Source organism: Ambystoma mexicanum, chromosome 1q (genome assembly GCF_040938575.1).
Source record: "Ambystoma mexicanum isolate Mex_15411 chromosome 1q, UKY_AmexF1_1, whole genome shotgun sequence".
Lineage (NCBI taxonomy): Eukaryota > Metazoa > Chordata > Amphibia > Caudata > Ambystomatidae > Ambystoma > Ambystoma mexicanum.
This window is the reverse complement of record NC_090922.1, coordinates 586678401-586706022: the sequence shown is the minus strand read 5'-3', so window position 1 is coordinate 586706022 and position 27622 is coordinate 586678401. Positions and strand designations below refer to the sequence as shown.

Here is a 27622-nt window from a genome sequence, read left to right as displayed (position 1 = left end):
TTTACACGAGCCCAGCAGGTGGAGATGCATTGGTCACTTGGTGTTGGGATTGGGTCTGGCTAGTCTGCGTTTCCTTACTCTGGTGTGAAAGGTCCTGTTGCTGGATGACTAAGCACAACGAGATGACCACAATTCCCACAATGTCAGGAAACGCCCAGACATAAAGGTGGGCAGCAACGAAGATCACAATGCTCAGGCGGAGAAAGATGACACTTGTGGCAAAGACAAAGAAGCTATTCCTGTAAGACCGCTTCATTCTGGAGATCAGCAACAAGCTGTTGCTTAACTCTCAAATTAAGAGTCTGAAGTACGACAGCAACCGATGTAGCGAAAGGGCTTAGGAGGGAGTAGGTTAGTCCACAGGATGGTCCTGGGACATTTCAGAGCCCAAGGGCCGAATCCTTGATCAGTGGTCTGGACTTGTTGGTACAGAGTTTGGAGCACTTCAGGAGATCAGCACAGAGCAGCAGGGCTTTGCCAGATCTTTGTTGGGGGTGATGCTGGTAGGCTGCAATAGGTGCCTTCAGTGGGATGTACCTCTTCAAATGGCTCTCTGCGCTAATGACGATCTGAAGAATGTCTGTAAAAGGTGTCCTATCATAATTCTAGCTGTTCCAACCTCACCAATGCTAAGGATCTGCACCATTCAAACTGGCAGTGGTCATTGAATCATGGACGGCCGACTGCCTTCAGATGTGCCCATCAACAGATGCACTTTGGCCAAAATGTGGATTGAGACCAGACAGGCCCAGCAAGCACATCATGCCAAGAACACACAACAACAACACTGCTGCTTTGCCAGGAAAAGCAAAGGCTTTGCCTGTGAAGGGTCTTTCAGGATCCCAAGGGATGGGAGGGTAGTGGGGGGTTGGGGGGTGGGGGGGCGTTGAGGAGGGCCAAAGAACAGGTGGGAAAAACGTGGTCTAGCATTTTGGCACTTGAAATTGCATTATGAAATTATTAAGATGAAAAGGTGCAAATAAGAAAAATAAAACTCAGAAGAATAATATCCTCTGCTACCAGCCTGTCTTGGACACATTGCGTTTTGGAATAAAGACTATATAAACACAATAAATACGTTGTGCAAGTAATAGAAATTATATGTTAAAGAAAACAAAGTACCCTTTCTGCCCCATGCTGTAAAGTGATGTGTGCAGCTTAAAAACAATGAATTTCGTAATGAGGAACAAGGTTCACCTGCATTGATATCCAAATGAAGTGATCAGTGCACCCAAAATAAAGGTGCAAAGCAAGTTATGTAAAGCAAAAAGGCTTTAATTGCCTTTAGAAGTCAGGCCAGAATTCAAACAGTAGCAAAAAGGTGGTGAGTGAGGTTTCCATATGAAGGTGGAAAAAGCATAAATAAAATCTTTCTTAATGCTTGGTCAACCTTGATGCCTTCAGATTATAGTGACCCTAACTTGGTAGGGTCAAAACTCAACTATCCGTTTTACCAAATTACTAAACTTTCATTCTTCTCTAACCCCATTTCTTTCACAGCAAAACTAAAGATCTATTTAAAGTGATATATTTTGTGTCTATTCTTTATCCAGTGTTCTAAAGTGTTCATTATACCTTTTAACTTCTCTTCTACCCTTCTTTTAAGTTCTGCCGTGCAAGCTCGTTCATGTTAACCAATAAGAGAATCTCGTTGACTTAATGGTACCCATATTGCCAAGTTGTAAATTGACTCCTGCCACTTCCTGAACATAGGGACTGTAACAGGATTAAGCTTGCTCTATCGCTCCAAGGCGTTGGAGAAAATAACTATTTCCGGGAATCCAATCTCCAGTACAGAAAGCTGGTAATTTATTAAGCTCATTCATAGTATACCTTTCATGTTCCCAAGAAAGTCTTGTTCTGCCAAACTTGAGTCTCATATTTTAAATTAATTGGAGAATCCTTGTCCTGTCTGGAATTTTCATTTATTTTAATCCTCACATTTTTTTCAAATTTTCTTTTAAAGCAGTGTCTTAATCTTTTTTTACCCCGAATTCTTCTTTTGAGCTACAATACTTTTTATAACCTTTACTTTTGAAGTTCTATGGTTTTATATGAATCCAACTTGCCGTTTAACTTCAGGTAACAGTTTATAGTGTAAATTGGCCTGAACTCTTGCAGGGAATCATCCAGGACTTGGGATTGTTATTCGGTAGGCCTCATACACCAGAGTAGCATTACTTCCAGGTTATTCCACAAGCATAATTCCACGCATGTATTTTTAGATGCTGAGCCTGGTTTTGCTGCCTCCCTGAGATGCAACCTGATCGCTACTGTGTGTTTCGCAATCATTTGGTATGTGCTCCTTAATCTTCTGAACATTGTTCATTCAAGAGGCGTTATCTTGTTTGATCAGGCCATGTAGAAGAGACTTGGTTAGATCTAGTCTGGGTTCCGCAGCTGCCCCAATCTGGATTAATCCATGCTTGGTAACGTTTGTTTACGATTGGGGTGGGTTGTAAAATGTGCAAATTACTCCTCTGATGCTCTGCCCCCTTCTGTCAGATAGACTAAGGATAGGATGGCCTCTTAAATGTAACGGGAAAGCTGAAGAAATTAAAATATCGGAGCTGATTTTAGTTAGTTAACATGTAGTTGCAACAGTCACAGACTGCTCCATTGAAACTATGCACAGTGCTAGCTCTATCTCTGCCCACCTTGTAGCAGTGATTCTCAAACTGCCTCTTCGCGATTGCCCTGAAAGCAGAAGAAAATTTGGCAGCCATTTTGAAAATGTTTTCAGTTTTCTTTGCAATTTTACTCTGTAAGTTAACAGCTGTATTTCTGCTCAACTAATCTCTTATTTGTAATAATCACCAGCATAAGATACTTTTTGTAAAGCAAAGCAGCAGTGCTTTACAAAAATATTTGAAAAGTAGCCTGGTTATTTTGACACGCTGATCCAACTGAAATGTTCTTATCACGTTTATTCTACTTTGTCATTCCCAAGTTGATTCAAACCATTGAAAGCTCTTTTGCCATACAAACTACCACCATTCTCTATTTAGGTACTTGCCAGGGGTAATGATTTGCTTCTTTCATGGACTATAGCGAGGTGAGGTTTTGGGGTTGGTAGCAGCCAGAACCATTTACAGTTTAAAAGCATCGTTAGGGTAAAGTTGGATTTAGTACAAATTGGGAAAGGAACGAGCCCAGTATTAAAATAAATAAAAGAATACTCATAGGGAAATTTTGCTAAATTTCGGTAATGCTGCTGCTTTATGTTAACAGACTGGTTCCTAAACAGTGTGACAATATTTTGCCTGTTTTTTTTTTTTACATTTCCAAAGCTTCCATTGGCATTACTGAGTCTTCCATTGAGAAATGGCTGCTGTTGTCTGTTTGCTTTGGGGTAGTGTCTCGAGTGTCTTTTCATAGACCCAGTTCTGCTTTCGTCCATGATTACAGGCAAACTGTTACTGTTTGGTTTGTGTTTTTTCTTTCTCTCTCTCTCTCTCTCTCGCTCACAAACAAGAGACAAACCCCTTCCTCCTGCCCTATCCTTGTTAAATGGCCTTCTGCCGGAGAGAGAAGCTCGCTCGCGGCGGATAAGCGCGGCGTTCGCCTGTGGAGGAGCTGACTGTGGTTTTGTTTGTCTGCCGCCAGATTCCGTAAAATGAACAAGCGCCTGGTTCCCAGAAGACCGCTGAGCGCCTCCCTGGGCCAACTGAATGAAGTGGGCCTACCCCCGGGGACCATGCTCTCCGATGAAGGGCCAGTCGACATGCCCAGCCGGAAGCCTTCGGGACTGCCAAACGGTATCGTGGCGGGAGGGAGTGCAGTGACCCAGCTCATCTCGCGGGGAACAGATTCTGGCTACGAGCCCACAATGAAGCAAGGGACGATGGATCACCTGAGCACCAGTGCCCCCGGGTCCCCTCCTGACTTGTACGCATCTTTCAGACTCCTTTGCCACATTGTTACATCATGAATCATGGAAGTATTGTTGTAGTTGGGTGCATGTGTGGGGTTGGTTAAGGGTGTTTAGCTTTTGTAATATCCTTGAAAGCCATATATTTGGTATTTTGCTCTATTCAGTGAAAAATAAACATTAATGGAAGTAATGTTATTTTTCTCAAAACTTACTTGGGTTGAAGAATTGCAACCATTTAAATGTCTCAAGTCATTAGCTTACCTTAAAATCTTTAACATTAAATTTCCTCTCCATTCTTAAACTCTGCTAGTTCCAACAGTATTGTTTTTTTTTATCGGTTGTGCAGAAAGCTTGTCTGGGTTAGACCAAATTTCAGAGCTCCCTTTTAATAACACTTCACTTTTGGGAAGACTTTGACGGAATCTTAAAGCAGCAGTATTACCAAATTCTTAGCTTAATTGTCCCTTCAACAGCCAATATTGAAGCATTGCTCTAAACCATGTTCTACAGTGATATTTTTTCAGAAGAAATACAAATGTTATTCCTTACATTTTTTAGTTAATTGACTTACTGTAAAATGTGTATAATATGTGGTGCTATTGAGACCTGTGATTAAAAGTTGGGTGCCAGCTTGTCAGCGTGAAATTAAAACGGTCTTTTGAGTGTAGGGATTAGGACTTCAAAGAAAGACCAAAAGGTGATTTTTACTTTCTTATTAGGTAACCAGATGAAGGTTTAAAACGATCTATAAAAAGGTAGAATGGAGCAGACTCTCTATTTCAGAGCAGTACACAAATTGGTCAATAGTTAGACAAGAGATTAACAGAATGGCAATGGGACAATTACAGTTGGACCTGTGATTCCTTTCACTCTAACAGTGCTTACATTTTTTCCAATTTAAAAATATTGTGCTTTTGTTTTGATTTTCAGAGGCATGGTCCGCACAGTTACAACTTTAAAAGTGTAGCATCAACACACACAAACAATACAGTGGTGAAATATTTTAGAAGCAAATTTAAGTTATTCTGCCCATTCCTGTATTTTTTTCAAATTTTTCAGCATCCATGTTACTTTCAAATAAATCATGATGAATGTAGAGTAATACTTGCAGTAAATGATAACTAAGATCATGGTAATATAAAAAGCACAAAAAGTAAAATTGAGCCAAAAGCCACGGTTTACCCAGGTCACTTGCAATAGAAGTGTAAACCATTTTGGGTGGAGCTTTTAAATCCTTGATTTGTTTTGTATTGCAGCTATTTTGTAAAATAATTTAGATCAGTATGTTTTGGTGCTACATTTAAATGGCATGTTTAATGAAAACATTTTTGGTGGAACATGCTCGTTTATATATGAAGAGCACATTCTGGTGTGGCTTTGGGCTGATATTTGGTGTCATTTTAAGGTTTCCTCATGCCTGTTATCTGAGGGCTTAGCTGCGCCTGGTTTAGCACTACATGCGTTAATGCTAATGTTAAAGGACAATTATATCGCACACTATCACCGCCAGAGTTGTTCCCTGGCGCATCTGAAAGGTAAGAGGGTGGGATGGGTTAGTGGTGTATAGTGGGAAAAGGTGGAGTGAGAGTTGTGATGTCCCGTGGACCGCTTCAGTTCGGTTAACACGGTTTGCTGGGCATGGGTCTGATTTTAGGATTGATAGACTGCCATGTGCTGTTGTGCATGACTCTGGTTTTTGTAGTTGCAGTGTAGTGAAGTGCATGCGGATTGCTGTGCAGAGATTTGGTTGCGTTAGTTTTAGTGTTGGAGAGGTGTATGAAGAGAATTGAGGTTTTTAGCGGGTGTGGTTAATGGGCTTTTCTTACAGTGATGCTTTGGACATTAGGTCTCTCTACCGGGCCTATGTACTTGGGTGTTCCATGGTGTTTATCGCCGGGTTCTGTGCATAATGGTGGCATGCCTCTGTAACTGTCTATTGTTCTGTGGGCCAGAGGGTGGTGAAGGCCTCCTCCACCCCTTGGTTGAGATGGATATGGTTGCAGTGTTCGCTCTTGTATTGTCAAGGGTGCCTGCCATCGCCTCCCGTAGCTTCCTAGTTGGGATCCCCTCCCTCCGAACATTGCTTTGCCTGGCCTCCTGGGCGCTAGGTGTGTTATTAGTCCTTCGTCTGCAGCTTAGGTTCCTGACCCTATGGAAGTGCTTAATGTAGGGGAAACACTTGGGGTGGGTAAATCCTGGACATGTGTTGAGGCACATTCTATTTCTAGTCATATTCGTTTTCTAGTAATTACCTTCTGGTTCTGAGGTGAAGAACCAAGTTTTATGTGATTTTTCTGAATTTTTTTGTGGTTCTTTGCATTTCCCTTTTCTTTTGGGAGGTTCCAAGTTTTTGCTGCCCGGTGGGAGAAGGAGGACCCTCCAAAGTTTATTTTCCATCTTGTGCATGGCTTTGGTTCTAGGCAGATGTTGCTTGATCTAAGTGATCTTGTCGGTAGGTAAGTGGTTATGTCCTTTTGTAGGAATTTTGCTCCTTGGCCATTGTTGGGCAAGATTGTATGCAGTACCCTTTGCGCGCACTACAACATCCCTGACCTCCTGCCAATAGAAACCCAACCTTTGGTATAAGTCTGCACTACACAGGTTGGTAGCTTGTGGAGCAGCCAGGCTTATCTCAAGAGGTCAGTGTGAGCTGTAGGGGATTTAGACAAAGATTCACAGTGACAAGTATTCAAATAAACTCTTACACACAAGGTTTCTTGGTAAAACAATCATGAATTTATCAGTTAGAATACGCCTTTCAGAAGGGAACAATAGAAAACACCACACAAATGTACTTAAAAAATACACTCTTAGTTATCTAAATCAGCAAATACCCATTGACACACAGGCACTACCTACAACCTCAGGTGACAAATAGCTAGGGTGCTGTTGACATTAACATATCACTGTTGCATTTAGAATATTCTTAGGAGTAGTGTTAAAGAGAAGAGAGTTCGGAATAAAACAAGTACTGTCAATATAACCCCCCCCTCCTCCCAATGCAAAGTCAGTTAACCCTTTCGTGGATGGAAGACACAACACGAGCAGAAGAGAGAAGTCATTCAGGGAGCCTAGGTCAGCCAATGTTAAGTTAGGAAAAGTCAGGGAGAACTGAAGCACTTCTTGCAGGTAAGTAGAAAGTCTTTTCCAATGTCTAAATGTCTTTGTAGAATAGAAGCAATCAAAGTAGGGCCACAAGCTGATTAGGTTTGTGAAGTAAAGAAGCTGGCAGCAACTCTACACATGCAACCAAGCAAGTCTTAAACGAGGACAAATGGCTACACAAGTAAGGTAAGTTTTCTTAGACAGTACCTTTAGGTTGAAGAAAATGTGCAGCAGATGACTTGTGTTCCTGTGCGCAGATCTCGCTGTTCCTGGGCCTCAGTTGTGGGGACTCCTACACTGCAATGGGACAGTTTCAGCTCCTCACGTCTACCACAAATAGCAACACTGCAGTTCCTTGCTGTCGAAATGGGCTTTCCTTGCTTCTGGGGTCCCGCACTCTGATGAGGTGGAAGGGCTCAGGCTCCGACAGTCCTACTTCCTGGGAGTTTGGCGGATTTTCCTGAAGCTCTTGGCCAGCTTAAAAGCAACGCACACAAACTGGTGTTCCTCTCCCTGCCTATCTGGTTCCAGCAGCGACTGCAGTGGATACTCGACCAGCGTTGAGAGGATGTCCAGGTGTCTTACTTTGGAGTTGATTGGTCCCACCAACTCGAACGGAGAAGTCGTCCTAGCAGGGCTTCTCTAGTCGAGCTGAATTCTGAGCTTCAGCGCAGCAGCAGGGCTTCACCGGGCAAACCAACGGTTCAGGAGCTGCAGCAGGCATCCTCTTCAAGTTCTTCAGATTCGTTCGTCCAGTGGTCGACTCTGCCTTCCAAGCCAAAAAGCCTTGACTTTTTATTCAGGTTTCTCCCATTCATTCCAGCCTAGCTGTCAATCACACAGCAGGGTGGCTGTCCTTGCCGGACAGCCAGCCGGCCAGTCAGCTTTGGGTGCATTCCTGTAACCTAGGGGATTAAGCACAGGGCGTTTCGGGCACCTCCCTCACTTCCTGCCCCTGCCAAACATACTGGAGCCAGAGGTGGGCTTCACTTGTGAATCCCGCCAAAGACAAAACGTACAAGGAGACCAGATCTGCTTTGGCGCGCAGAGTAAATCTCAAGAAGGACCTTACCAACATGAAATGGTGAAAAAAGACCGGTAATTTTGACAAATTGGGCACCCATGAGTGCCTTACTGCAGCTGCGAATGCAGCCTGCGGTAACAACACACAATGGTAGAAAAAAGTAAACCACTGCCACCAGCCATTAATTGTAGAAAGGGTAACATAAAAATGTTACATGAGAAACTAGACAAAGGGGATACTAAGTAACCCCTCCAGCCACCCTATGGTAAGATAGTGTGTGGTGGGTCTAGGAAGTTATAAAATGTAAGTAAAGTCATTTTCACTTTATTGCTCTTGGAAACAGTAGTTTCACCAAGAGAAAGTATTTAAAACTTTCTTTGGGAAATCTAAGACACTTCCTTGTGCCACTGCACTGAAGGTGCTGTGACCCCCAATGTAAAGATGCCGCCTTTGGAGTTTGTCAGACTCCAAAGTCAAAAGAAACGCAGAGACTAAATCTCATTAAAATTACATGAGAGATCAAAAGTCCTAAAATCCAGCAAAAAGAGCTGGAGATCTCCAAGGTAGAAGGGAATTAACACATTTCTGAGAATTCTCCCTAACAAAGAGTAAGTATTACTTCTTGATTATTGCGTTTACTTGCGGTTCCAGTGTTAGCATGTTGTCCATTAGGGCTCCATTGATTGTTTTCCTGGTTTTTGGATATAAACGTGATTTCTACCTTGCCTGGGTTGAATTTAATGCTGTTTGTGTTCATCCATCCATAGAGTTCTTTGCCAGTTTTCCAGCATTGTTGAAATGATGGATGCCACACCAATTTGGGAGGTACAGCAGGCTTTATTGTGGGTTTAATGTAGTACACGAAAGACCCTTAACTCTTTTCTGATCTCCCAAGCCAACTGCCTCCCCTCAACCGTAAACATTCTTATCATAGAACTATTGTACATCATAACCCCATACATTCTATTCATTACTCTACTGTACAGACCAGCTTTACATAACACATCCCCTTCCCTTGTATACAAAATATTTCATTAACATTATCACAATATATACAAACTAATAACATCTCTAATGGCAATCAACTATACAATGAAAAGAAAATGATAAAACATATGTCACCATTTCAAACATATTTAAACAAATTTCATGGTATCTAATAGATCTAGCAAAATTATAAGAACTTTATTTCACCATCTTTATCATTCCACTCACATTTCACATGAATTCTTCACTCACCTATATCACTATCCTTTTTAAGTTTAGCAAACCTTGACATGTTCCACATTTGTCCGCTTTCCAACCTGACAGCTCCTTTGAGCACTTGCACCACCCTCACAGGATCAGATTATAATGGATCTCCTTTTTTCGATACCACGCCCTGCTTCACCCGTACCATGTCACCAATCTCCACAACATTTACTCTCGTTGAAAATCTTTCATTGGTTCTTCTCACCCACCGTTCTTTCCGTTCATCCATTCTTTTTCTGATCTCTTCCACAATTCCATCTGTTTCCCTTGCCTTCCCCAACCATGCCGGAGTCAAAATCGTATTGGGTCTCCTACCTCTCATAAGTTCAAACGCACTCATCCCTGTTTCCACATGGGAAGCCATACGCATAGCATACAAACGCTCCTTCATAGCCACCTTTCTATCACTGCCGCGCACACCAGCCAGCCTAACCGCATCCATAATGCTTCGATTCAGTGTCTCAACCATTCCATTGCTTTGAGGCAGATACAATGCAGTGCGCTTATGCTTTATGCTACATTTCCTCAGATGTTCCTTGAAATAACTGCGGACCATTATCAGTAAGTATTGTTCGGTGTGCAGTGAAAAAGTCGAAAACATTGTCGAAAGTCATAATGTGGGAAAAAAAAAAAACATTTTTGAATGTTTTTTCTTTTTTTATTTACATGTTTTTTTTGGGTTCCGCAAGTAAAAAGGGGTAAAACAAAATAAAATTACAAAAAGGGGGGTTGGGCGGGAACCCCCCAGTTCGAACAATAAACAGACAAAAATAGACATTCCCAAAATAAAGTTTGACTTTTATTTTCAACCTTCTGACTTAATGACTTTCGACATAATGTAATTCGAAATTATCACTATAAACCGTATTGTTCTAGGTAAACCCTCCCTTTCAAATCTGTTCTGTCCACACTTTTTACATTTCCCACAAATTGTTCTCCTCCCTGGGCCTATCGGAGAGGTGGATAAATGCCTTGCGCTGCCACATCGGAAACATAACCTTTCCTCCCTTTATGTGCCTTTTCCCATGGCTTTTCTTTGCCTTACTTTATTTCCTCCCCTCTAATGTATATTTTCATTTCTTTTTACAGCTTTTTCCTTGGATTTCTTCTTACCCTTGCGAAAATCTCTTTTCTGGTCTACCACTCTCAAAATCTCACCCACCTGAGGTTTCACCTCCTTGACTGCTAACTTAGCAACACACTGCAGGGTATGTTCTAACGTCTTCGCTATCCCTATGACCTCTTCGAGATCTGGGTCATCTTTCAACCATATGTCCTCACAGATCCAATCATTTGAGCAATGAAGCATGAATTGGTCTCGAATGTGCTCATCCCATTTCACTCTAAATTTACAATTCAAAGACGGGTGTCTCAAAGCAGTAAAACATTCTTCCACAGTTCCCCCTCCTGTTGTGCCCTCATAACAAAATGGTATCGTTCTAGAACTTATCCATCTTCAACAAAGCCATGCAAAGTCATTTCCACCACCTTCCACATTCAGTTCTGCAATATCCGGTAGCGTCTCATATATCCTTTGACCTTCATAACCTATGAAGTGCATTAGCATAGATACTTTGTGTTCCATAGACATCCCATAACCCTTAGCCACCTTCATGTAGTGTAGAAAACCCTTCTTCCAGGGACCCCTCTTTATTTTAGGATGTCCCGGTGTAGGCATAAACATCTGAGGTCCTGGAGCGCCCGCCATTGCCATTATGGGAGGCTACACACCAGATATGTGAAATACTGATTAATTAGTCACACCCAACTGCTGGGATGATACCCAACACCACTGTATGATAATGATGGGTTAGTTAACATCCAAAATAGAATATCAAGTTCTATTTATATAGCAGAGTACGTGGCAAAGCAAATGTAATGTATTTGTACCTCACTTTACTGTCTAATCGCCTTCCCAAGATGGCCCTGGGCGAAGTGTTGCGTTCCATGACAAGACGCTTATTAGAATAGGCTCCAGACAGCCCGCAACGCTCAATGCGTAGCTCGCCAGTCCTTTTTCTTCCAGCGAATCAGATTTCTTTCCGGTGAAGTGTTAAGCCTCGCCTGTCTACTGCACAGCGTCACGGAGCGACGTCACGTGGTTGGCGCGTTATCAGCATTAAACTTTCAGTTGTTTCCTCCGAAAGCATATTCTCCATAATGGATCCGACGATCCAAGGGGCCTGGGGCATACAGACTAGAAGCAGAGCAGTCTGCACCCTCCTGATATTGCAATCCACAGACTGCACACCTGCAGCGTCCACCCACGGGCGGCGGGTGGGGTTCTGTCAGCCCTGTGAGGCCACTGCGGTTTTGCTCTTCACGGACCTCCGCGGACCTTCACAGGCAGTTGGGCACACAGCAAATGGTCCTTCGCACATCCCCCGCAGCCGGAGGGGCTCACCAGTCGGTGCCGTGGGGCGAGGTGCGATGGGGCCTGTCTCCAGTCGGTGCCACAGGTAGGGAGAATCGGCCAATCCAAGTCAGCATATTAGGAGAGGCAGGGGTCTTGACATCCCCGTCTCCAATGAAATGATGGATGCCACACCAATTTGGGAGGTACAGCAGGCTTTATTGTAGGTTTAACATAGCACACTAAAGACCCCAAACTCTCACTTCTGATGTCCCAAGCCAACTGCCTCCCCTCAAGCGTAAACATTCCTATCGTAGAACTACTGTACATCATAATCCCCATACATTCTATTGATTACTCTACTGCACAGACCAGCTTTACATAACAGTTGTGGTCTCTTGTGTCTTCGATTGTGAAGATTTGTCTCGTCTGCGTAGTTGTAGCATGTAAGACCGTGTCTTTTGATGAACTTGATTAATGGAGTCGTGTAGATGTTGACGAGCAGTGGGGATAGGAACAATCCTTGTGGTAATCCACAGTTGGTGTTCCGTGGAGTGGATTTGAAAGTTTTTATCCAGCCACTTTGTTCTTTCAGTTAGGAATGATTTCATCCAGAGCAGGGCTAGGTTGATTATACCCATTTCTTCTAGCATCTTAATGAGGATGTCTTGGCTGACTGTGTCAAAAGCTAGAGAGGTCGAGTAGTACCAGAGCTGAGTTTGTTTCAGGAGTCTGTGTTTGTCTTTAGGTCATCCCAGATAAGATGCATGAAAATATGTTCTTGACATTTTTAAAATGGATATCTTTTTCTCCAGCATGAGGTCTGGCATGGATTCAAATGCTCATGAATATTCCCCGTCGTCAGGCCGGGAATCCTCGGTATAGAAAAAAATCAGTATCAGTTTCGTTTCTGATCTGTCTTTCTTAGTAGTAACCAATCACTGGTCTCTGGGTCATATTGCCCCCAGCCAATGACTGCCCTCTCCCTAAGCCCTGCCTCCGGCAGCCATCTTCAGAATTTTACCGCACGTTCAAGTGTTGGGAGTCCTTGTGCTGTAGCTCTCGAGCTTTTGCTGCGTTTTCGCGCTTTTTCAGGAGATTTTTCTCATTTTTCAGTTAAATAGAGTCTCCGCTCCACCGTTTCTACATCCGATCAATGGGGATCCGTTTCGGTGTTTTCTACGCCCCTCAAGGGTGAAGATTTCGTCGAGTTACGCTTTTGGAGGCTTCCAGAAGTTCCGAGGCCTACCCCGGACATGGCCCAGGAGAAAGGAAGCTCGACGCCCGGGAAGCTGTTCAGGACCTGCCCTGGATGCCAGCTTCAGAATGTTTTCGAGGACGAGCATTCGTTATGCCTCTGTCTCCATGAGGACAAGATGCACAAGGAGAAGGACTGTGCGTTTTGTGGGAACATGTCGGGAGCGGACCATGCAGGATCGCCACCTCTGTCTCGCCAACTGGCTGGAAGGGAAGAGCCCGTCAGGCGGGAAGAAGAAAAAGAAGTCCGAGCGGTCTTCTAAGTCCTGTGAGGGTGCCCCGGCGACGGGGGCCCAACAAAAGGCGAAGCACCGCGATTCCGCGGGCACCGAGAGTGCCGAACAGTCGGGCTCCTTGGCTTCCAGGCAGGGCGCATCCTCCCCGGAGAATTCCGGCAGAGGGGGAGCGAGGCTCAGACCCTCCTTCCCCCCCCCCCCCCCCCAAGGTGAAGGCCCCAGGCGTCCAGAAGGTGATGATGGCCTTAATTTACCCTGCTAAGACCTCGATTGAGGATGTCGCCGCAGCCCTGGCTCAGCCTGTGGAGGCTACACCAGTGAAGGCGCCCTCAGGACCCAGAGTCTCCCTGCCACCGCGGAGGAAGTCGTCTTTCATGCCCATTGAGAAGACCCCCACGAAGTCCTCGTTGGAAAAGGTGGGGGAGGGACTGGTGGCCATCGTGGATACGGACACGACCTCTGAAGAAGAGCTCATCGAAGTCGTGGAAGAGGCCCAGCCCATCGGGAGGGATCCGGACGAGGGCGCCAGAGCGACGGTGTCGCCGACAAGGCTCCTCAAGAGCCCTCGCGCCCGTCGTTTCCGGTGCCGCAGGACACCTCGGCGGCCATTTTGTCAGCGATTCACTCCTTATGCTCGGAGATGAGGGCAAGGTTGCCCCTTCCCCCGACAGAGGTACCTGAGCCAGACCAGACGAGGGAACCAGAGCCAGGACCTTCGGAGAGTCCACCGCATAAGAGGAGGACGAATCCTACGCCACCTCTCCCACCTCTGCGGCCTGCTATGCCTTCCCCCCGGTCTACTACCCACGGGGATGATACAGGCACGGACACGGCTACGACAGGTACAGATGACGACGGAGGTGACGACGGGATGTGTCCCCCGTCGCCCCCTGCTCGGGTGTCCCCGCCCGACGAGATTGGATCGTTTCATGCCATGATTTCCAGGGCATCCGAGCTTTTCCAGCTCTGCCCAGAAGAAAAGAAGAAAGAAGGGTTCCTTTACCAAAGGCGCGAGGCTAAAAGGAAGACGGTCCTCGCCGTACTGCTTCTTGATGTCATCTGGGATGAGGGGCTCGCCCTCCTCAAGAACCCTGCCACGGCGCCGGTAAAGAGGGACCGGTACGAGCAGAAGTACCGGGTCCCCGACGCTGCCCCCTTGTGCCTTCTGGCACAACCTAACCCGGATTCGGTCGTCTCGGCGGCGGCAAAGAAGAAAGCTGGGGGACAGCGAGGGCAGGAAGTTGGACACGATGGGACGACGGATCATCTCATCCGCAGCGACGACTATCAAGGCGGCCAACACCCTGGCTATCGTAGCCCGCTACGACAGGGAGTTGTGGTTCAAAATCGCCCCTCTGTTAGACTTCCTTCCGGATGCCAAAAGGGCTGAGGCCCTTGAAATCCTACAGGAGGGGGAGATTGCTTCGCCCACGCCATCACGGTGGCAACGGACATCGCCGACACCGGTTTCCGTCAGTTGGGCAACAGCGTTTGCTTGAGACGACGAAGATGGCTCAAGGCCACCGATTTCCGCCAGGACGTACAAACAATGGTTTTGGACATGCCCTTCGACGGGAACAACCTGTTGGGGAAGGCAGTTGATGAGTTCCTTCAGGCCATCAAGACAGACACAGAGACTGCCCGGGCACTGGGAGTGCTCCAACAAAGATGGCCGTCCTTTCGGAGCTCCGGAGGCAGACAAGGTGCCTCAAAGGGATCCGGCAGTGGCTCCTCCACTTAACGGCAAGATCTTCGTCCCAGGAAGCCTACAGGGGACGCGGCAAGTCAGGTGGTGCCCGTCATTGTCGACAAGGAGGTCAAGGAGGCAAGGCGGCCTCCAAACAAGATTGAACCGACCCATGCCAGACCCATGCCAGACCCATGCTGGAGAACAACAGTTACAGGTAAGTAACTTGTTACTTGTTAGGACAGTTTTTCTGAAGTGCTAACAACTTCGTCAAAACTTTTCAACTGAGGCAGTATAAAGCTGTACCACCGGAGTACATGGTAGCATAGACAGAGCAGCCAGGCTTATCTTAGGAGGGGAGAGATGGCTGTAGACTCAGTACAAATTAAATTTTAATACAAATGGTCCAAAGCAACACTGTGTATGTTAAAATAAAGGATTTATTTAAATACAGATGTACCCAGATAAATCTAGGGGTAAATAAGCACTAACCCATTATATCAAATCACATTTCTAAAAAAACACAACACAATGGCAGAGAGGGGCGTGGCTTGGAGCCATGACAGTCGGTTCGGCTCCGTAAGAGCGCCCAGCTAAAGCCACGCATCCAGCCTTAATGCACCGGTGAAAGAGGGTCCCCGAGTAATCCAATCGGGGCATCTAATGCCCAAAGCAACGAGGCATAGAGGGGTCTAACTGCCAGCACTCTAAGACGCCTAGAACCCAGGATATACCGAGCTGTTAGCGGAGGCGGGGGCAGCATTAGCCCGCTTCCAAAATGGCGGGCGTCATCTTCAGACTCAACTGATGGCAGGGGGAGGCACTGAGGTGAAAGCAGTCCCTGAGCGGGGGAACAATTGACCTGCTTCGAGAGTGGCCACCACCGGCGCAACACCTGGAGGGAGTCGAGCACAGGCTACTCTATAAGAGGTGCCCCAGTCGGACCAGCGGAAGGCGATGTCATCCGCCGGTGGGCGGCAGAGTGGATCCGACGTTGCGTACCATTGTAGAGCCAACGCACGGACCAGGTGCAGACACCCCGGAAGAACCCCAGGAGGGCTTCCAAACCAGCAGCAGCAAACCGGAGTCCGGAGGAGCTTCTACAACCACGAGAGGCGTGAGTGGAAAGTGGCACCCAGCTCGGCCACAGCGTTCCATGGTAGCCGACAGCAGCCCGCGCAGCACCATGCTGAAGAGGTGAGGAGCGGGAGAGAGCCGCAGCGACCCACTCCCCTTACAGAGGGCTAACAAACTCTGAACACTTGAGCGCCATAAGGGTAGTGGACACACGGGGAACAGGTAGTCCCCAACGCGGAGCAGGCTCAAGCCTGCACCACACAGTGCACTCTGGCCTGGTGAAGCGGCCCACCGCCCTAGCCCACGCCGCAGCTCCCACCACCAAAGCAGTGCCAGACCACTCACAACCCGGTCCCCTACCTCAATGCCACCTCCCCCCTATGGTGGTAGTGAACCCCGGCCCACAGGACACGAACACAGGGCAAGTAAGGACCTGGGGGTCCGGACGCCTCCAACAACGCGACAGGGAAGGCAACTCTAAAAGGGGTACTCCAGCCGGTCCAGCGAAACAACACAGTCATCCCGCAGCAGGAGGCTGACCTAAACCCGATGTTGCACATCACCGTGGAGCCCCCGGATGGTCGGGGCACAGACACTCCAGAAGAACCCCAGGGGGTCTGCCAAATCAGCGGCAGCAAACCGGAGCACAGAACTGCCTCCACCGACCTGCAGTTCGGCCGCAGCGCTCCCTGGGAGCCGACAGCAGCCCACGTAGCACACTGTGCTGAATAGGTGAGGAGCGAGAGAGATCTGCAGCGACCAATCCCCCCTACAGAGGACCAACAAACCCTGGGCACTTGAGCACCACAGGAGTAGTGGAAGCTCGGGGAACAAGTAGCCCCCAACGCGGAGGGAGCCGCAGTGGTCTCAGGCCTGCACCAGAAAGTGCACTCCAGCCCAGTGAAGCGGGCTGCCTCCCCAGCCCATGCACCCACTCCCACCACCGAAGCAGAGCCAGACCCAGACCCACTCTCTGCCTGGGCTCCCACCACAACACCACCCCCCCCTTTGGGGAGGCAGGGAACCCTTGCCTATAGGACACGGACACTGGGGAGCGGGGATCTGGAGGTCTCCAACAACGAGACAGGAGAGGAGACCCTGGGGCACCCAACCATCAGCGACACACTAGCCCTGACAAAGCAATGTGCTGGTCAGCAGGTAGATAGCAGGGGGACTGCTCAACAGCACAAGCGGCCGGGGCACCCACACAGCAACCCCAGACTGGAAACACTGGACCTAAGCAGCACTCCGGGAGGGGACAGAAAGCCCCCTGAAACGAACACCTACCAGTAAGCCCCAAGCCACACACTACAATCCAACCCGAGGAACAGGACGCATCGCCACCCTGGCTGCAAGGCCCCCGGAGGAGACCCCACCCCAACAACACTCAGAAAGGGTCAAACCAACCGCCACCGGCCATACCTAAGCCCACCAGGCATTGACGCAAACAATAGCGGCCGTAAAATGATGAACCAGGCCATCCCTCTGGGAATCCTGCCCACCGGGCTGGTCCTGTTCGACGCCAACGGGGAAGATCTACCAAACTAAACCCCGACAGGGTCTGGTGGCAGCAACACGCAAACTGCCAGGGGCACCACGGATCCCCCTGTACACCGGAGTGACCCACAACTCGGGAAGCACGCTGTCTGTGGCCGATCCCCGGCACAGGTCATCTGCATTAGCAGCACAGGGAGTAGCTGCACCCAGGGAGTCCCAAGGGGCAAGCAACCTTCACACTTGCGAGCCCCCCAACTGAGGAGCGCCCAACCAAAGGCAGCCGGGCATACCCGGACAAAACCCCCGCCCTGAAGCCTGAAAGCAAATACCCGCCCATTGCTCTCACCTGCAACCCCAGCTCGTGGCATTCCAACCAGCGCGACAGCCCGGAACTCACCATGGCTAAAAAGACAACCAAACAAGCGGACATAGCAACCCTGCTATCCACTCCGGCAGCAGGCAGATCCAGAAGAGGGGACCGCCCGGAGCCAGGGGAAACGAGCACAGCAGGCTTGCAAACTGAACCAACCTGGGAAGCCCCGGCCCAGTCGGTCACAAAATCTGACCTCCAGGACCTTCTGGCAGCACTAACCAAGGAATTCCAGAGGGGCACCCAAGAGGTTAAGAGCACCATCACAGTCCCTGGAAGCGAGGGTGGGGGAACTGTAGACAAGGACAACAGAAGTGGAAACAAACCTATGCAAGCACAGCTATGAGAACGAGAAGGGAACGGACAGGTTAGCCGCGTTAGAGGCCAGGTGTGAATCCCTTGAACTTACAGGAGTCCCACCGCAATAATATACGTCTGAGAGGAATCGCCACATCTATCCCAGAAGCAGACTTGGAACATTATGTGAGAGAACTCTTTCACTTTATCCTAACTCTACCAGACAACCCCCCTGCCCCCCCCTCCCGTTGCTCGACAGGGTCCACAGGACCAGAGTGAGGTCCAACTCCTCGGCCCCACCAGATGTCCTCGCTAGACTACACTATTTCAAAGTCAAGGAAGAAAGCATGTTGGAAGCGAGAAACTCCATGCGAATACTATTCTGAGATGCCTCGATGTCCCTATACCAAGATCTGGCATCATCCACACTGCTGAGAAGGAAAGCACTGAAACCAGTCACGGAATGGCTGAGAGCGAAAGGCATACCATACCACTGGTGCTTCCCCACTGCCTTAATCTTCACCTGGAACAGGAGCTTCCGCCACATATGTAAAGTGCACTAAGCAGAGAGATTGCTGAACCCAGATGCGGGATCAGGATCTAACGAAGAGTTCCCCTCAGAACAGGAAGAACCACAGAACCCCCAACTGCTCATGGCCGCGAGTTGAGAGGCGGCACTCGGAGGGAAACGCCCAAGTAAAGATGGCTAAAGCGGGGCGATACCGATGGCCTAAACCCTCAGATCCAACTAGCACCACCAAGCTCCAAACAGCAGCCATAGCCGCTGGCCACATTTTGCACCCCCGCAGCAGGATGTGTTGGCCCAGCCGGAGTCCCTGTTGGTCGAAGGCCGGCCCAAACGACCAAGTTTTGTTCTATTAGGGGGTGAAGAGGGGTGGACACCGTAAGGTAAGGGGCACTAATCACCATGACAGAACCAAACTCAATCGAAGGACACCTACACAGGCCGGTGGAACAGAGAGCACAGCAGCACCAACCATACGCATCCAAATCACCCAAAAATAGGGTCACTCATTAAAAAAACGATCACCTGGAATGTCCAGGGCTTAAATTCCGCCAGGAAACGGAAGTCGGTGGAGCCCAACAAGAAGCAGATATAGTCTGCCTACAAGAAACCCACCTCCTGGCCGCCGGTGAACATCGCATCAAATACCAAAGATTCCCTAAAAGGTATTTTGGATCCTCTGGACAGAAGAGAGGAGGGGTGGCGATCCTGCTCAGCCAATCAGCAATTCTGTCAAGGGTCACAGTCAAGAGGGACCCCCGAGTGAAGGTTTTTGCTAATCAGGGGCCTCCTGGTTGAACTCCCAATAACCATCATAGTGATTTACTGCCCAAATGAGGCCCAGCAACGCTTCCTGCGCAGGTCTCTCCCAGTAATAACATCCTTCACAGAAGGTAAACTACTGATTGGTGGCGACGTCAACCTCACCCCGGACCCAGCCACGGACAAAACCCTTCTGCGCACTGGAACAGACTTCTCGAAGGCATTAGGGCTCTCAGAATTTCTGAGAGATACGGGAAGTGGTGGACACGTGGAGGTTGGCGAATGACAAAGCTCGCGACTACACCTTCTCGCATGTCAACATGGGCCTCTCCAGAATAGACCTCCTACTCTTATCAAGCAAGCTGTTCTCCTACATTGCAGACATCCACATTGGGCTAAGGGTACTCTCCGACCATGCCCCAGTTATCGCGCAACTCCAGACAGAATGTCTACTAACACCACGACAAAGGGCCTGGAAGTTGCAGGGCTACCTCCTAGTGGACATAGACAGTCGGGAGCTTTTGGAAGCTTTAATCAAATACTTCACAGAGAACATAGGCAAAGGACCCACGGAGGTTACGGTATGGGACGCCATGAAGCCAGTGATTCGAGGGGTGGCCATGAATTGCTCAGCGGAACACAGGCGCAGACACCAGCTGGAAACGGAGGTGGCACAGAAACAAGCAAACCACAAAAAACGCCAATCGAAAAGGTCATGGAATGAGCTACGCAAAGCAAAAGTAACCCTGGAAATGCACCTAGCAGACCGAACAGCTTGAGCTTTAACATACACGAAGCATTACTACCATCTCTGAACAGCAGCAAGGCCAACCACCTGCTTGTGCACAAGCTCAAAGTGCACACCAGAAACAACATCGCAGTCCTACGGGACATAGATAGGATCCCCCGTGCTCGGACCCTGAAAAGCGAACCATCATGACCAAGCACTACCCGAACATGTCAGGGAAGCCCACAGAGGTGGTAGCACATGCCACCTACCTGCGAAAGGCCCCAAAACCACCCCACCATCCGCAGATCGACACAGGCCACAACACCCTGAACAACATCAGGCGCACCTTAAACATCATAGAGACGGCCAACAGAACTGGAGGGGAACTGGCAGTGGTATCACTCGATGCACATAAGGCGTTCGACATGCTGGACTGGGCCCCCTTGTGACTGTCTTTTTTTAATATAATGGTTTTGTAGCTTTCGTAGTTTTGCAACACTATCGGATCGGCCTGAAAATTTCGAAAATGGACAACGGCAAATTATAAAACCCCCCCCACAAACTTGAGAATCAACGGAGCCATATCCTCCAGGATCGAAATCGCCAGAGGAACCCATCAAGGCTGCCCCCGATCATCTCTCATCTTTGCCCTGTCAATGGAGCCGTTTGCCGCCACGATCCGACAGAGCCCCGTAATCCAGGGACTCTAGTATAAGAACGACACCTACAAAGCAGCCCTGTACGCCGATGACGTGCTGCTGAGACTATCTCAACCAGGCACATCCCTGGCAGCGCTTTGGGAAGAGCTGAACAGCTTCAAAACGGCATCCGGATTCTTGATCAATCTCAAAGTCCGCAGCACTACGGATCACCATTCCGAAAGCAACGCTGGATTCACTATCAGCCAGTCTCCCGATCCCTTGGACCAGATCCCACCTAAACTACCTCGGCATACACCTACCCAAGTTAGCAGAACGTACCTATAAACTAAACTGCTAGCCCCTGCTGAAAACTGCAGTCGACATGTCTCGCTGGCAAGATCAAGAGAGGGGGGGTGGGGGGGGGGGGGTGGGCGGGGGGGGTTTGGGGGGGGTCGGGGGGGTGGCAAAAAACCCCAGGTGATGAGGGGGGATGGGGGGCAAAAAACCCCGGGTGATGAGGAAAGTCATGCTCAGGAGCCCTGCGTCAGGAGGCATGGGAGTCCCCGAGGTTGAGAGGTGCTGTCTAGCCGCCCAGCTCTCTGCAGCATTCATGTGGCAACAGGGCACCGACAGACCCCCCCCCCCCCCCCCCCAAACGTCAGATCTTTATCGACCACCAGGAACATGGTAAACAATTGGAAGCAGGCAGCCAAGAAGTGGAAATGCAGAAGCACGGTAGGCCCACTCGCCCCGGTCTGGGAGAACCCGGACTTCACGTCAGGGACAAAATACCTTCCCCCAAATGGAAGGCGGGAGGCCTGAAGCACATGGCAGACTTCTACGAGGGGGACACCTTCGAGAACTGCAAAAGGAAATTCCAGGTGCCAGAACGCGAGAGGTTCCGCTACACCCAACTCCAACACTGGCTGTCCCATGACACGATGAGTATGCACGGGCACAGAGAACTCACAGCACTGGAACGCACGCTAATGGAAACCCCTCCCAAGGCGAAAATATCGACCCTGTACAGGTTATTGGTCAGAACAGACCATGAAACGGTGGGAGAGCGACCTGGGCAGAGAACTAGATATGACCAGCTGGGACCGCGTCTGGACAAGAACCCACAAGACCGCCAAATGTGTGATGAATAAAGAGGCAGCCATTATGGTTTGCTACAGGTGGTACATGACACAAGAAAGGCTACACAAATGCAACCCCGCCATAATGCCGAACTGCTGACAAACGCAGAAAGGTTCTGCAGGGGGAGGTCCTGGAACAATCTGACAGATCACAGGCCTATCAATCCCGTGGGAACCAGGCATTATTCTACTGGGAGATACAGGAGAAGGACAGTTTCGCCAAATTACCAGTCATCTGGATCTCTGCACGCACCTGCTAAGCGCAGCTAAAATCTCAATCGCCAATCTATGGAAGGTTCAGGAGGGCCTAGCGACCCCGGTGTGGTGGGTAAAGTGGTGGGACATGGCCGCAGACGAGAAAATAACGTCCATCCGCCTGGGTAACAGTAACAAGTTTTACAACACCTGGGACCCTTTTTCCGACTTTGTGCAGAGATTTCCAGGCGTGGCCAGACCACCACCGTCTCTCCGTTGGCTGACCAAACTGGACTAACAGACTAATTGCACCCCCCCTCCCCCCGGCCTGGCCACAGAGCGGTCTAACCAACTGCATTCATTGAACTAGAGCCCTGTAACACTGATCCGAGACGGTTGCATCCCCCTCCAGTCCACCCCGGAACACCCCCTCTCCCCAGTGTTCACATTCGCCTCAGTTGAGGTCATGTTGACTCTTGTTATGTTACAGTTTAACAGCATGTCATAAATCACGATAAATATTTGAAATTTATAAATGGCAATAAAGACATGTTGGAAAAAAAACACAACACAATACTTGAAGGTACACAGACTAAGTATAAACGTTATTTGAAATACATAACAGTAGTTCTAGGGAAGTCAAAACCTTTTCATACACATTCAGTATAGTTCACATCTATTCTTGAAGTAAAAACCAATGATTACTTTCACAATTACATTCAGTAATACAAGGGCAGTAGACCCTACCAGTTCCACAGTGACTCGCGGTTAAAATCACATAATCAGTCAACTGGACAATATACCGGTTATGAATAGTGGTACAGTAAAAACCATTAACTACTTTTGTGATAAGTTATACCAGGTAAGTAAAACGTAAGGATGTAATATTCAATTACAGGTGATTTTGAGATCAGATGGAGATAAGCAGTAACTCTTGTAACTTATTTTTGGGAAGTCACACAGCTAACTCACAGTAAGTAAAACCTATATACTTTTTATTTCTCACTAGCAGTCCAGATTAGATCTTCCCCAGCTATAAGGATAACTGAAGTATGACTTATCGGGGACAGTTGGAACCACAGACTCTAGGTTATATAGCACAGGGAAAGTAAAACCCAATGTTACACTTTATTGAATGACTCAGTTATTCTAGGTAGGCAACAACCTAATGCAGACTTATTCTGGACAGGCTAGCAGCAAGTCAGGGGAAGCAAGACCCAGTTGGGGGTTACACATACAATTACCCCGCAGGAATAATCTGGTGAAACCAACACTTTACTTTTGGGAAGGGGTACAACCTAAGCACAGAGTAATATACCTTCACATCTACTTTCTTTTAGACTGTCAAAACAGTTTCTAAGGAAGAAAAGATTTAAGCTATACTTTTAAGAATAGTGCATCACACATCCAAGGTAAGTAAGAACGTTTATAACTGTTCACTCTTAGAATTACAGTTACCAACTAACTCTTTACAAGTAAGTAACTTTTAAACACTTATTTATTTTTCTCGCAGAAGTCCCAATCCCTTGAAAGTTTTTCCCTTCTTCCTGGCGCATGAGTATTCTCAGTGGCAGAAGGGGGATCACTAGGACTTGTGACCAACAGGCAGTGTCAGAATAGGTTCTTTAGTAGCTAAAGTCTGAGTTCCTTATGAAGACTGGGCAAACAGGTGAGTACTTTACTTCTCAGTTAGAAGAGGGTCCAGTGGCTTCGCAGAGGACACCTTAGCAGGATTCTAGCAGTGGGACTGGGTGCAATGGATGAGAGGCCTCCCCATCACAGAAAACACCCCGCAGCTACACAGGAATCTTAACAGAATTAAGGTAAGTACATAACCAAGCCAACACAGTACCTCAGCATTGAAGATGATTTTTCAGCAGGAGAACTTCAGGGTCTGCAGCCAACTACCCGGTCAGTGGATTCCTTGTTGTTGTGACTGAAAACAGACCTTGGAAGGAACTTTGCAGCAGAGATCGATGAAGAAGGCTCTAGGCAAGGTTTTCCTCTTGGATGAATGCAGTTCTGCGGATTTGGCGCCTTTTCAAGGAGCACAGAAGACAGAAAATAGCGGAAAAGGTCCAGCATTCTGTTGAGGGGACTCTTCGGACTCGAATCGTGTCTCGGGAAATCCACCAGAATGCCCATGAAGTTCAGCGAGATTTGGAAGACATAGGTCGAGGTCCCAGGGTATTGGGGTATTGCAGCAACGCAAGGACGCAGCAACGCGTGGCATGGTTCAAAATGCAGGTCTTCTTGCCTCTAGTGGGTCTTAACAGGCTCTGAGACGACGTCTTCGTTTTCAGAGTCCCCAGGTCGATTGGAAGGAAGGGCTACAGCAGGCTCTGGTTACACAGGAGGCTCTCCGGTTGCTGGAAATCCTTTCTGCTGCTTTTCCTTAATCATCCTCTTTCGTTTCGGTTCCAGTGGTCCGACTATTCTTCAACTTCCAGGTTTGCAGTATTTATCAGGAACTACAGCACAAACTCTCCATTCTCTCCCCGCATTTTACAAGAAGGGCAGTCTGGTTGTCCAATCGGGACAGCGTTCCACCCACTGGGATTTGTCCCCATTCAAGCAAGGTGGAAGACAAAGGGCTGTGGAGTTTTGGACTCCTCGCTCGCTTCCTGACCTCAGACAGACTGGAGCCTTGGGGGGTGGGGGCGAGGTGTGGGGGACTCCCGCTGAATATAAAAATGACAGAAAGGAATTTCCCACCCTGGATGTTTGGGAAAGGAACAAGAAAGGACATGAAACACTTACGCGGCGAAAAAAGAAGACTGTCCATTTTGATAAAATGAGCATCCTTGGGTGCCTTTACTGCAGCTGTGCACACAGACTGCGGTAAAGGTGCACCAAATTAAAACAAGGTATCACTGCCACCAGCCATTGAAGATAAGCTTGTCCCTGTAACTGAATTTAGGTTTAATGTGACGGGGGATACATTGTGTCTCCCCAGCACTACACAGAAGTTGAAGTGTGCTGGCTTCACAGAATAAAATGTAAAAGGGATCCAAAGATCCTTTCTACCCTTGGGAACTGTAGTTCTCTGAAGGTTAGTAAAGGAAAGTTAAAAGTTGAGCCCCTATGGCAACCCAGCAACAACAGCCAATAAGTTGTTAAAGATGATAAGTTTAAAAAGACACTACGGAGAGTCAAAACAATTACACCCATAAAAAGAGTTAAAGATTCTGCGAGTGTGGAAAAAGACTCCCACTCACTGAGTTAATGAAAAATATCCCACTAGTAAAGCAAAAAGTTCTGGGGTTGACCCAGGGCAGGAATATTTACCAGTTCTGTGAACATCTTACCTAACACTACTTTTGGTTCAGTTAAGACTATACAAAAAGAGAGCTAATCTGGTACAGTTAATTCTGCATTGTTCATTTGCAATTTCACTCAATGTCTACACCAAATGTATTCAGTTTGCTCAGTCATAACAAGTCACCCATTTCTAGTCACTGACAAATGCTGAAAATCTACTTTGAAGAGACAGATGTTGCATCTAGTATGCTTCCACCTTTCCAACGGTCTTTAAAATGTTCATCAAATGACCCCATCCTTAAACCAACTGCCCCTCCACATCATGGCCCCGTGCCAATCTTCTGAACCCCACTAAAGCCACCACCCTCAACCCAACTACCCAGACATTCCTTTCAGTCTTCCACCAGCAAATTCTACATCCGCCTGTCCCCCCCACAAACGGCAAGGCCAGGGTTGAAGTTGTTCTTTATCAGCCTTGTCCTCTGATCAAATGAACTTTCTCCTCTGCTTACGAGTGAACTTAACAAGAATATGTTGATGTGCACTTTTATCAGACTTTAGCGTGGCGCACAACCTTCTTGATGAATGGCTTATTTACAGGTTGGTCATATATATCAAATGTTATGCTGTTGCTCTTTTCAATTTTCCCAAAGCAGTCCCGACTTGCTCAGCCTGCTTCATTATTCCCCTTTTCTACACATACCCAAAATGTGTTCATGGTACTTCAGTTGATAATTGGTAGTCAGTGTTGTGGAGTTTTACCAAAGTCCACCTGTTGTCGGACTGTAGAAGACTAACATTTGGGGTACAGGGCTCGAACTCTTAGTATAGGCTTGGACTACACAAGTATGTTGGTAGCAATGGCTGAGCAGCCAGGCTTTTTCTAAGAGGGAGAAGGGCAGTAGTTGAGTACAAATACCTTTTAGCACGCTTATAGTCAAGGAAACACTTTGACATTGTAGTTATATAAAATAGGCTTATTTATTTTATATACTAGGCAATGTTAACTTCAAAGTAATTCAGGTAAGTAAATAACAGCTCACACAGATATTTACACTTGATATTTGCTTCAGCAATACTAATTTTAAACAGACCTTTTAGATGATGATCTGGTAAATACAAGAGTAGTTTCAGGATAGCAAATCACAAATTAACAAACATTTACTGAATTAGCAATACTGGTGGTTTAACGAGGAAATCCATATCTTTTAGAAGTACTACCCTATCTGGGGAGTGAGTCTCAAAAGTCAGATGGGGGCAACGGGGGCCTGTAACCCTTGGGTGGTAGAACAAGGGAAGTTCCACACTGTCAACATTGTTAAATGTACAGGTGGTACTTTTCGTTAAGAGTAAGTATCACATTTTGTTTGAAAATGTACAGGGTGACAAAGTAGGCCACCTGAAGCTTTTCAGGCCCTAGGATGGATGTCCTTAGTCACGTGAACACGGTTGGGTCATCCACCCCACCGTGTCTCAAGACGCTTGGGAGGAGTGAATAGCAAAACAGAATTTGGCTAGATAATTAGCCAGGAGTTCAACAGTACCTTCTATGTTGAAGTATGTCACTGGTGGTTCCCTAAGGTAAAACGGCTCCTGTTCTGGCCTTGGCTGCTGGATGAAGAACTTTTGGCGGGAGCAGATGGTCGACTCACACAGATGACAGGCAGACTACCTTCATGGCACTTTGTTGTGCGGAGGCTCGACACAGGCTTCGTAGCAGCAATGGTTGTCACCTGGCAGACGTTGAACTTCTACCATCAGGATGGTGTCTCTGTTGGCTTTGGAAGATGCCCTCAAGTTTGCAGCCGGAACTGGTCCCGACGAGACAATGCACCGCAGCAGTGCCAAAAGTCCTAGGTATTCAGGTTTTACAGGCCTGGAAGGTCGCTGCACTAAATGGGATGACTCATACTGCAGATAGTCTCGAGACTGGTTGTACACCATTCCAAGAGAGGAAGTAGTCTGATCGGGATCTGTTGCTCAGAAGAAAGGGCTGGTGCTGCCACGGTCTCAGTGGCCTTGCATGTCACTGGAGGTGGCTGCAGACGTCTTTCCTTCCTCAGGAATGTTTCTTCCAGTGGTCAACACTGGCTTCAGCATCAAGACCCTCGCCTTTTATGCAGGAACCCAGCCAATCGGCATGCATGAAAAATTCAAACTTTTTCCAAGGGTACAGCCACCACCCACCCAGTTAGAACTGGATCGAAGCAGACAGACTGGAATACAAAGACCTGAGGAGTATCGGAATCCTCCCAGCATCTTGTCCTCCCTGACACTGCACGCTCCAGGTTGCCTTCCCAATGGGAGCCAGTCGAAGACAAAGGAGTGAGCAGGACTCTT

At 47.8% G+C, this 27622-nt stretch overlaps 1 protein-coding gene across 5 annotated transcripts in view; it reads left to right on the top strand.

The window, feature by feature from the left end:
- The window catches only part of RC3H1 (ring finger and CCCH-type domains 1), a 1368452-nt gene that overhangs the window by 648732 nt on the left and 692098 nt on the right, over positions 1-27622 (top strand). For 4 of the 5 annotated variants that reach the window (XM_069641098.1, XM_069641097.1, XM_069641095.1 and 1 more), the window contains exon 10: positions 3607-3888. The exons of the other annotated variant lie outside the window; for it this stretch is intronic. In XM_069641098.1, coding sequence (XP_069497199.1) covers positions 3607-3888 — 282 coding nt within the window. The remainder of the gene's footprint in view (positions 1-3606; positions 3889-27622) is intronic. 5 annotated transcript variants of the gene reach the window in all.